The following is a 12,027-nucleotide window of genomic DNA, read 5'->3' as shown; positions in this document are numbered from 1 at the left end:
GTGGAGGGACAGAGACTGCACAAGCGGGTCTGGTAGCAGCACTGGCGGTAATGTAGCAGTGTTCCTAGTCTTTTTAGCGTGTGAAATTCTTCCATGTTTTTCATAGACTGAGCAGATCCGGGGCAGCGGGAAGGGGGAGGGGTGGAGCTTACAGCACCAAATTGAATAAAAAAAAAACAATACAATGTGTAATTGTAAATTAACAATTTGTCAGAAGCAGGGAACTTAATTCTTAAAATAGTACCTCATTTATCTATTATGAATAAGTATGAAGGGAGAAAGGGGAAAGGCTCCTCCTGAGCCTATTATTATAAAAGTGGGGTCTGGGTCTCTGGACAACCTGTCTGCAGAGACAGGTAAGGACATATCTAGGCCGTGTATATAGGCCTGTGCTGCAATTCCCACTGCCGGCTGCACCTGAGGTTCGGAAGGTAGCAGCCTTTCTTCCCGCTGCCTTTGTATGCCCTGAACTTTTTGTCTCCAGCCACTTTGTAAGCAGGAATGTGGCACGAGTGGCCGATTCTCCATATTGTAGTAAAGTCCAGGTGTGCTTATCCTGTTGCAGCTGCACGGAGCTCTGCTGCCAGGAAGGCCTATGGGGTCAGCGGCTGGACTCCGACTGTGGCCATGTGTCGCATGAGCGCCTTCTGTAGCGAGGCTGAGCTGCAGGAGCTCCTAGTAGCTGAGCTGGCTCTGTTTTAGGTATCAGGTGGGGGCAAAGACTGCAGAGTGGTCTTGTAGCAGCAATGGCGGTAATATACCAGTGCTGCTAATGTTATCAGCGTGTGGAATCTATGTTTAGCATATCCGGGAGAGCGGGAAAGTGAAGGGCAGAGCTTACTGCGGAGAAGTCAAATTTTAACTTTGATATTTAATCCAACAATACAATGTGTAATTTTAAATAAACAATTTTTTTATTGATTTTGGTATGAAGAAAGGGAGCGTTCGAAAAAAAAATCAGTTTTTAGAAATAATATACAGCTTGAGTGTCCTTTATCCAAAATGCTCGGGACCAGAAGAATTTTTGGCACTGGTTTCCTAGCAGGGCGCCCAGTTTTCTTATGTACGCTACCGTAGCAAAATCGTATTGCATTGCATCTCATGGGCCATTATAGTGCCATGCGATGCGATTTTTTAATGTTATTTATTCACTGCTCTGTTGGCTCTAGGGAATTGCATTGCATCTCCCGAAAAATTGCATGAGATTTTATAGGGTGCGATGCTATGCCATTAGCTCTACACTTGTATGACATACAATGAAGTTTCACTGACCCCCCACTATCCATGCCACCCCGAAGCGTGGCGAGCATAGCGAGCCCCGCAAGGGGCGGTGAAACGCGTCCTCCAGACCTTTTCATACTCCCACTATCCACGTCAGCATGGAGTTTATATAGTGTGGCGAGCGCAGCGAGCCCGAAGTGTGGTGGGCGCAGCGAGCCCCGCAAGGGGATGCGGAATACATGTAAAGTAATGCGTGTCCGCTCGCCACGCTTCGGGCTCGGTGGCTCGCCACACTATATAAAATCAACTCCACGCCGACGAGGATAGTGGGGGTATGAAATGGTCGGGAGGACGCGTTCCGCCGCTGCTCACCACGCTTCGGGGTGGCGTGGAAAGTGTGGGGGGGCAGTGAAACCTCATTGTATGTCATACAAGTGTAAAGCTAATGGAATGGCATCGCACCCTATAAAATCTCATGCAATTTTTCAGGAGGTGCAATGCAATGCAATCCCCTAGGGCCAACAGAGCAGTGAATATATTACATTAAAAAATCGCTTCGCATGGCATGGCACTATAATGGCCCATGAGATGCAATGAAATGCGATTTTGCTACGGAGAATAGCCCTGTACGCTTACAGCGTACTGGGCACCCTGCTAGGAAACAAGTACCGAATTTTTATAAAGGATGAGGTATCTTATATTTATGTTGTATAGACACATCAAACACATAATACACACAAATATATTTTATTTGTGATGAAACAAAGTTTGTATACTATCTCAGACAGTGCATAAATGAGGTGCCACTTACATATCATTTCACCAGTAGTACCAGTTACAGATGTACTAAGTAGGTGTATAGCAAAAAAAAAAAAAAAAAGAAGATACATTTTGGAGACTACGGTTTCTGGAATATTTGGATAATGGATATTTGGATAGGGGGTACTCAACCTGTATATGATACTCCTTAACGCTCGTTTAGGCACCTCTCTCCCTCTTTTTCTTTTGGTAAAACAAGTGTAGTTCATAGGATTGTTGAGTATGATTTCTGTGAACACCACATAACTGGTTCATATCCTGCCAACACAAGCTAAAGCGTATTTAAAAATAACCTGGGGGAGTATTTCCAGGTCCGGCATTTCCCCCTTTCTCTCCCCCAGGCTGACGCGCTTCGGACTCCCACCCCATTTGAGTCTTTATGTCTGAATTGCCCCCTACGCAGGGGCTTGATCTCTTCTGTCTACTCAATGTTACTCACAGCCACTGCTGTTTCTCTTAGCCGCCATGAAAGAGTGGGAGCTGGACCTGGGGCCGCCACCTGACGGCTCTTGCTGGTATGAAGTACGAGAGGGCATAGCTAAAAGCTCTATCTCCACCGACTCAAAGAAACATCTTACAAACTATACTATAGATGGTACTATACCCTTGTGAGGCTCTCCAAAATGTTTTCCTCTTCTACCCCTGTGTGCTGGTGAAATTGTGGCCACAGGGGGACGCTATTCCATATTTGGTGGACGTGTCCTTCTATCTCCCCTTTTTGGACTAGGATAGCTCTGCTCCTGAAGTCTATCTCAGGTATCCCACACACCTATTACCTACACGATTGTCCTTATAAATTCGATATTGTCTGGGGTCCTTGGCTCCTACATATGGCCCCTGGACCTCTTCCACCTGTAACCTCTGTCCGCTCCTAGTGCGTTTCTATGGCTGGAGTAAAGGTCTCTGCTGTATCGAGCCGCCCCTGCGGGCCTATACCTCTTTTTATACAGTAAGTTTTTCCCTTTGCTTTTGTATCCTCAAACAACTGCAATTTGTATTTACCTGAATCTCGTCATATATACAAGGAACTGTGGTACAGTATATTTGTACCTGTCCCTGACCCTCTTCTCCCCCTTTTTCTCTCACCCCTGTCTTTCCCTACTCCCCCCTTTCCTCCTCTTACTCCTCCCATTCCCTGTCTGTGCCCTCCCTCATGGCTTCCTACTTATTTGTTCTTGTTTTAATGTGAAAAAAAAAAAAAGAGAATGGTATTTTCCTTATATCTAATGTGATTATACGTTGTATTGATAGTAGAGCAAGTAGAATCATTTTTATTTATATGAAAATCTCTACTTCTAGGTACCCATCATGCCCATGCATAACAAGACTATGGTAGAGATGTACTAAGCCTTGAAAAGTGATAAAATTGAGAGTGATAAACCCCCAATCCGCTCATAACTGTTATTTTTCAAACACATCCTGTAACAACAGTTAGGAGCAGATTGGCTGGTAATTTATCACTCTCCAATTAATCACTTTTCAAGTTTAGTACTGGCCAGCCCAGTAACTTCTGGGATAAGTGCCTGCTTAGTAGCATAATAACATACTAACATATTAGTTTAGGCTGAAAGAAGATTTATGTCCATCAAGTTCAACCTAGATGTTAGATTTCTTACTGCAACGGTATGACATCTTCTTTCCTTCAGCCTGAGAGCATGCTCACATGTCCTAGTCTTTTACCTCAAAGTAAACAGGGTGTCCCCTGAAATATTTGTACATTTTAAGCATGTCTCCCTCTAAACATTCCTGATTCGACTAATCTGTCCTCATAGCTTAATGACCCCAACCCTTTTATAAGCTTGGTTGCCCTTCTCTGGAGTTTTCCAGTTCTATAATGTCCTTTTTGTAGTTATTGCCGATTATCGGTAAAAATCAGCTGATATATCGGCCGATCGGTCAGAAATAGGACAATCGGCCAAAAAATCGTTCTAGTGTGTAGGGGGGCCGTCTGTGTGTTTTCTAGGACTCCATTCATAAATACAAATTGGACCAGTTTGTCATTAAAAAACCTTGTTGATTTTAGACAGGGTTTTTAGCACACACCAGGCTGTAGACAATATGAAAATGATACTTCTGCTAGGAAGAGGAGAAAGGATAAAAATCAGAATTGGGGAAAGCATGCCCTTTTATTACAACACATTGCTACTGTAATTAGAGAATGAAGATTGTAAAATCCATACCACTACTTTGGCTTATAGATTGAGCAAATACATTCTTGTACAGGCTTCTAAATGAATCGCTGAGATCTTCAAAGTTATATTCTGGAAAAAGTTTTTCTCGTTCCGGTGTGTTGTACTGCGACTGCTGCGTTACTGTGGGAGCAGCTGGTTCCGGGTGGCTTGTTACCTAGAATGACAGAAAATGAAGACCAAAATAAACACATTTTGAATATGTGCAGTCACAATTTTTTTTACTGTATTACACTTTCTTGTTTTTGTATATTCCTGGGAAATATATTTATTATGATGGAACACAGCATAGCAGAGATTACAAGTTAAAAGTTAATGATCTAAAACAGCAAACATACAAAAAAATAGTTCTCTTAATTCTGCCCAGTGCTTGACTGTTTCAATTGCTGGGACCATATATTTGTTAGCTATTCTACTGTAGTTAAACACCAGGCATTACCCTGGCACCGTTCTGCAATCCATTGTTTATGCTACTTGCATTACTGAATTACAGTAACAAATGTTCACGGCCAGTGTGACGTGCAAAGAGAAGTTGCTCATAACCAGAGGAGTAGGGAGGGTGGCTCTGGCGGAGCTCAAGCTCCGGGAGCTGGGAAGGAGAGAAAGCATGTTGGTGGCCCCCTCTCCTTCATCCTCCTCTGCACCGGAGAAAAGGTAGAAGACGCTGCCTGTCCGTGGCGGCCCATCCACCTTGTAGACAGACACTAGAGGTTCTGCCGGCCCTGTAGTGTCTGTCAGGGGTACGCAGAATGCTCAGGGCTACCCGGAAGTGCAGATTCAATGAGTGCTGGTGCACTGTTAGCATGGAACCACCTGGCCAAAGAGCATGTAAATCCCCTTAGCAACGAGCATATAACCCCTCTTGCAACAATGTTATTCCCTCTTGCAATGACCTTGTAACTTCCCCCTTGCAACGAGCATGTAACACCCCCCCATGGCAATGAGCATGTAACCCCCAAAGGCAATGAGCATGAAATCACTTGCAATGAGCAAGTATCCCCTGGCAACGAGCAAGAAGTCCCCGGAAAGGAGCATGAAACCCCTGGCAACGAGCATGTAGGAGAAAAACAATCTGTAATTAATTTATGGGGTAGAAACTACTGAGAGTCATCATTTGTAAGAGCCATTTTTGTGTGTGGGCCAAAAATGGTGTCCGCTGCATAACTGTATGTGACATAATATATAATGGGAATTACGTTGTGTGGCATAATGGGCATTACAGTTTGTGTGACACAATGTGTAATGGGCATTGTGGTTTGTGTGGCATATTGTGTAAGGGGCATTACGGTGCATGGAATAATGTGGTGCATTACAGAACTTGGGACATTACTAGATGAAAAATGGATAGGAAGGGTGGCAAATGCCAAACATACCCTTGCTCCAGGCACCATGTCACCTAGCTACATCTCTGCTCTTAACTATGTATACTGAGGAGCTGTGTTTGAAATAAGTGTAGCGATAGAAAAAAACATTTACTAGGCTGCAAAGTGCAGCCAGCATTGTTTACTCCTGTGCCCCCCCCCCCCACTTAAGGCCCCCCCACAAACTAGATTTTTTTTGTCTGATTTCCGACCGATCGTCCAATATATCGGCCGATTTTTTTTTACTGATAATTGTCAGTAATTGGCCGATTATTAATAAAAAAATCGCCGATATATCGGACGATCGGTCAGATATCGGCTAAATAATCGTTCTAGTGTGGCCTTTAAACGGTTTTATTATCCTATTAATGGTGTATTTTTTAAGGAAACCTAGTCTTTTCAGGTATTGGAAGAGAAAGTAGGCATATAGCGTATGTTACTGACACATTAACTGATGTGTTAATGATTGTACAGACTTTAGGCATCAAACGCATTAGGTGAGATTTGGGTCCTGCGATAACTTGCATAGGGAATTTCACCTGAAATCCCAATTCAAACTCATCTTGCATATGCTGAGGAAATGTGCTTTTTGTGTACACCTTCCATGAGCAGGTGAAAAAGTAGGGAAAACTCTTTATTTTAAGAAAAATATATCAGTTCACAGAGTGGAGGGGTTTAAATGATTGAATTTGACGTCCTGGCTTTTGAGGCCTCTATCCTAAAGAAGAAGGGGTTTTCAGATGCTATCATTTCAACCATGATCAATGCTAGAAAACCAATCTCTTCGAAGAACCTATTATCGAGTTTGGAGGATATACATAAGATGGTGGGTGTGAATGTCAGAGGGTTCATACTTCTCGTTTTAAGGTCTCAAGATTACTGGAATTTTCACAAGATGGTTTCTCCTCGGGACTGAGTCTTCAGTCCTTGAAGGTCCAGATTTAGGCTTTGTCTATTTTCAAAAGAAATTGGCCTGGATACCAGAGGTACAGACTTTTCTGCAAAGGGTCACTAGGCTGAAACCTCCTTATAAGCAACCGGTGGCACCATGGGATTTATTCTTGGTATTGTCAGTTTTACAAAAGCCTCCGTTTGAAGCCTTAAGGTCGGCTGACCTAAGATTTCTGACATGGAAGTTGACTTTTTTGTTGGCAATCGCCTCAGCTAGGCGTGTTTCTGAGTTAGGAGCATTATCTTATAAGTCTCCGTTTTTGTTTTTTCATGATTTTATGAAAGAATAATCTCAAATTTCCGGGTAAAAGGGGTCTTTCAGCTGCTTCACCAGGATAGTTGATAGAGAAATATAACTTTCATGAATGTTTCAATTTAAAAAAAAAAAATTACACTGTAATCGAACTTGGATTTCCAGCGCAAAAAGCAGCGCTGCTATCTACTACCTTTGCCACCTGGTGATAGCAGCCACTGCTCATGAATCTATGTAAAGAGTGATCCAATACAGACGGAGCTGTACTGCAGTTCGACGAGAATGAGACAGTCCAGGGTTTTGTGTTCATAATATGCAGCATTGGCTACGTGAACAGGCCGCAGGTATTATTTGCCTTAGACCAGGGGTGGCCAAACCGGTCCTCGAGATCTACCAATGGTCCATGTTTTCCAGGTTACCTAGCTGTCATTACTAACTGTCACATTTTAAAACCTGCTGCATTCATTCCTACTATAGATCCACAGGTTGCCTGGAAAACATGCACCATTGGTAGATCTTGAGGAAAGGTTTAGCCACCCCTGCCTTAGATCATTTGCCCAAGCTTGTATTATACAGTACAGTTAAAGTCACAGAGATGTTCACGGAAATGGGGCACATGAGCAACTCATACGCAAGCACGTTCTTGGCGAATGGCATGGTTCTATCTGTATATCAATCTGCCGCTAGATTGGTGGCGCATTAGCCAAAGAGCGGTGGCGATAAGTATTGCATGGCGTGCATCCATGCACCTTGGCGTGCCTGAGCGCACTATGAGAGTGGTGCTCCAAAACCGCCACTATGGCGCACTGACGGAAATGTTGAGAGCGGCTCCATCTGTACTGTATGTAAACTTGTATGACATCTCCTAACAGGGTGGTATCAGTTCCTTGTTATTTTGTGCATAGCTTCATATTGTTTACCTAATTTAAACTGTTTTTTTTTTTTTAAATGAAGAAAAACAACAATAGAATAAACACTCACTTTAGTGATAAATAAAAGTTAAATTGCTATAAAATCTCTTCAGTTACTTAGGCATTTTCCCATGGCTGGTGTTAATATTATACCTCTTTTTAACAAAATCAATAATATTTGAAATTCTACTTTTATTATTATTTCTACATAACTTTAACAGTGCAATGTACAGTATTGTTGCCTGACTATTTCATTTAGGAAATAGGTCTACTCTAAATAAAGCATTTTTTATAGGTACAATCTTTATCAGTGTTTCAACCTTGTTAGGTAACAATACTTACCTTATTCTTTCAATCATACCAGGCATTATGTCTAGTGATTAATGTGCCTTGTACTACACTACAGCATTAGCCTTGTGCAATCCTAAACAAAGCATAAAACCCAGACTTTACTTAGATGAAGTGTCAGTGATTTATGTAAAATCTTATATGTGCCTAGTAAAACACACTACAGCTTGTGAAAATAACATATTGAAAGCTATCATTATTCTTGTTGGATGTAATTGTGTGCAACAAGAATGTATGGCGGTTGCCTGCTCACCGGCGTATAGCTGTGTACACTGCCAACACTGTTCAAGTTTAGGGATGACACACTCTGATCAGAAAGGCTGTTGTTAAGGCTACTTCGAGGACTGTCATTGCCATCCTGACTTGTGTTGAATAAAGTTACCTAGAAGGAAAAATGGGAAAACAATTGTTAAGAAGTTTGTTGATTGGGTACAACCAAATGTTTAAAAGTGCTTTTTGGGAGTATCCTATTAGCCAAAAAAAACATGATTTGAAAGTGCAGGTAAAGTTACAACGCTTATTGTGGGTATGCACACTCCGTTTTTCTTTTTACCTATGCTATTAGAAAATTTAGTAAAAAAAAAAGTTGACCTGCATGTACTCTCCAAACATTGAAAAGTACCATAGGATAACAGTATAGAAGTATATTAGAGGGTATAATAAAAATATTATGTGGACCAACAATGTTTAAAATGGCTGCAATGTGCATTTTTTTTTTAATGTTCAAAATAAATGTGCTCATAGAATGTGTGTAAATGAAAATGGGTATAAATATATATTTGGGTCAATTAAATGCACTTTTAAAAGCCTTGCAAAAATAACCGATCCCACCTGCAAGCCTTAAAACACTTGCGCCCCAGTACCCCATTTTCATCACTTTTTTCACCCCAAAACGAACATCTCAGTATTGGCAAATAAAAAATTTAAACGATCCTAATTAGTCATTAAGGGGGGAGGCCAGGGGGTTCTGAACCAAGAATCACATTTTTTTTTTACCCAACAATAGGGATTTTCCATAACTTTTCCCTTGATCAGAGTAGGTGAATAGAAACCCAATATGGAGAAGTGTGAGCAATTGGATAGCTGCCATAAAGCATGTAAGGACAAAAAGACGCTTTTTCACTGTTTTTTTTTTATTAACATGAAAACAGGTTATCGTAGCTAATTGGATAACCTCATTTGAAATAATAGAGCTGCTTCAAGAAAGGTTACGCCTGAAATCAATTTATAAGCTCTGCTCCCTCATTGACTAATATACAGTATAACTAGGTCAAGGATTACCAACTAAACACTTCTGTTAGGAAGCCTAGAGGATAACTATTACAACAAGAAACTTTTTTTTAGCATAGTTGTACACTAACTACAGAATGAAGAGCCAAGCAGTGATAAGGGAAAAGTGATAAAGTGGCTGGTACATTACCACCGGCCAATCAGCTCCTTACTGCTAAGTTACAGGCTGGGTTTAAAAAGGAGCTGATTTGCCGGTGATAAAGTACCAGGCACTTTATCACTTTTCCTCCTTTATCACTGCTTCATACATCTACCCCTCAGTGACCACCTTCCTAGACGAAAATTTGAATTTTATACCTGTTCCTTTTCCAATACTAAAATGTCAATCCCCTGGCATAATACCACAAAAACCTTAGCAAGGGTTAAAAGAAACATAAAACACACTAAAATGAAACATGCAACACCAAGTACAGGTATACTGTAGAGCCTGGGTAATACCGACAGGTTTATAACCCTTCTCCCAAGCAAAATCAAATTACTGGGTAAAATATTTCCATTCCATTTCCGGTATTTAGCAGTTTAACACATGTCCTTTTTTGTGTTAGAGGGTTAACCCGGGTCACAATTCTCAGGTCTTGACCCAGGAAAAAAGCAGGGTTGGAGACTCGGGAATCTCTACCCGGGTTTACCCTTACACAGAGAAGAAATACCAGTGTCATGCAGCAAACTACCAGGTAGAATTTTTAAACTCTGTAATTTGCATGTCTGTGTGAAGAGACGTCAAGCTGGGAATGGCAATATCCTCTGCTATGCCTATCACCATCACCTCCTTTAAACAAATACCCAATAAGAAAGCAAGACATTATAATTGCAGTTAAGAATAGGAGTGGATAATGGTCCCTATGTGTCCATAGCTCCAGACTCCTTTTTACAACACACAATGCCAACAGGTTGTAAAGAGTATTGACCTGGGAAGTGATTCCCTATATGCACATAAGGGTTTCTTTTGAAGATTATCAACCAATCTGGAATCGGGCTCAATATATTTTCTCCAAAGATATATTTATTTCAAACAATGGATGATTGGTAAAAACAAACAATAAAAATGTAATTAAAATTTAGGAAAGTTCACCAGGGGGTCCATAAACTGACCAATAAGATCCTTCTCACCCGGACTGAGCAGGACACAATCGTGCTGACCGATGGCATGGATGGCCTACTGATGGACAGATCCTTCTCACACCCACAAGGCAGCTAAGTCTGTCCTTCCTGGAGAAATAATTGCCTATGCGGCCAAATATAAGAAAGACCATGACGCTCTGTATTCAAAAGCACAGGCGGACCTTACAGCATCTTTCCAGGCATAAAAAAAGTGAAACTCTTCTCCCTCCAATGGCAGACAATATATAGCTGATAAAACAAATTTTTTCGTAAAAATTTCCATTATCATAAACATGATAATAAAGCAGGGAGACTGCTTTCTAATTTATTACATTCTCATTCAAAACCTTCTATTACAGTATTCCCACTCTTCATAATAGCAATGGTATATTAAATAAAGGACATGATATTGCCCTGATATCCTGGTACTTGTGAAGTTTCACGGCGGCACCATACGCTACGCTGTTAGCGTAGCCCAATGGCAGCCAAGCGCAGTCAGCGTAGTGTCCCCATGGTAGCCCTGCATAGTCAGAGGAGTAGTGTCCCAGTCAGGCAAGGTAGTCACCGTACTGTACCTGCGAGCGGCAGCTCTGTTCCCAGAGTCCCTGGCAAGCCTAGTGAGCGCCTCTCACACAGCGCTGGTAACCGCCAGATCCCCTGCGCTGGCGGAAAGACAATCGTGCGGGCGCCGGCGGAGAGGCGCTCCATCTGCCTGAAATGCACAAGCATCTCATCCCCTTGTGCGTCTCAGTAAATCTTGTGGCAGGGTACGGCAACCCTGCCCGTGTCTTCTTCAGGGAGACGGACAGGGTTAGAGGTTCAGTCGCGCGTGCGTCTCGTGCACAAATGGGGAGGTGCGGTGTGCAAGTGCGTCTGATGCACAATAAAGGACGCATTTGCCAGTGCTCCATGTTACACACTGTTAAAAATGCCTCCATTTCAAACCCCCACTATCCACACCAACCCGAAGCATAGCGAGCGCAGCCTGCCCCGTGAGGGGATGCGGTACGCGTCCTCCTAACCTGTCCATACCCCCACTAACCACGGTGGCGTGGAGTTGATTTTATAAAGTGTGGCAAGCGCAGCGCACCCAGCGAGGGGACGCTCAATAACGAGCCCTGCGTATTACTTGACATGCATTCTGCATGCACTCGCCACGCTTCGGGCTCATTTTACGCATGCACTCGCCACGCTTCGGGCTCGGTGGCTCGCCACACTTTATAAAATCAACTCCACACCGACGTGGATAGTAGGGGTATGAACAGGTCGGGAGGACGGGTACCGCATGCGCTCGCCATGCTTCGGGCTGGAATGGAGTGGGGGTGTTTCAGGAACACATTCACACCTGTCATGTCATCCATCTGAAACAATAATGATGACACGTGTTAACTGTCAACTGGATTTTATAAAGAATAAATAAGAAAAACAATGAGCAATGTTAAATAATACTGTAGAACAACAAGTCCCAGAAAGGTGTAAAACACTTATTCCTCCGACACAGCAGCCCCCCTCCAGGTACTGGCGTGCAGTGTGCCTCTGCCTCTTATTTCTCCACTTGCAGGAGCGCAAGAGCCTCTTGATAT

At 42.5% G+C, this 12,027-nt stretch overlaps 1 protein-coding gene across 10 annotated transcripts in view; it reads right to left on the bottom strand.

Annotated features, from left to right (window-relative positions):
* Positions 1 to 12,027, bottom strand: part of FOXJ3 (forkhead box J3) — a 425,779-nt gene that overhangs the window by 133,932 nt on the left and 279,820 nt on the right. For all 10 annotated transcript variants that reach the window (XR_014463957.1, XM_083162745.1, XM_083162744.1 and 7 more), the window contains 2 exons: positions 8,307 to 8,435; positions 4,221 to 4,386 (listed from right to left, as the gene is read on the bottom strand). Coding sequence is in view for 9 of the 10 variants with exons in the window: in XM_083162745.1 (XP_083018871.1) it covers positions 4,221 to 4,386; positions 8,307 to 8,435 (295 nt within the window). In the remaining variant the exon portion in view is untranslated. The remainder of the gene's footprint in view (positions 1 to 4,220; positions 4,387 to 8,306; positions 8,436 to 12,027) is intronic.

The sequence above is a fragment of the Crinia signifera genome, chromosome 19 (assembly GCF_055691185.1).
Source record: "Crinia signifera chromosome 19, ASM5569118v1, whole genome shotgun sequence".
Taxonomy (NCBI): domain Eukaryota; kingdom Metazoa; phylum Chordata; class Amphibia; order Anura; family Myobatrachidae; genus Crinia; species Crinia signifera.
Note: the sequence above shows the minus strand (reverse complement) of the source record. Positions and strands in the feature narration are given on the sequence as shown.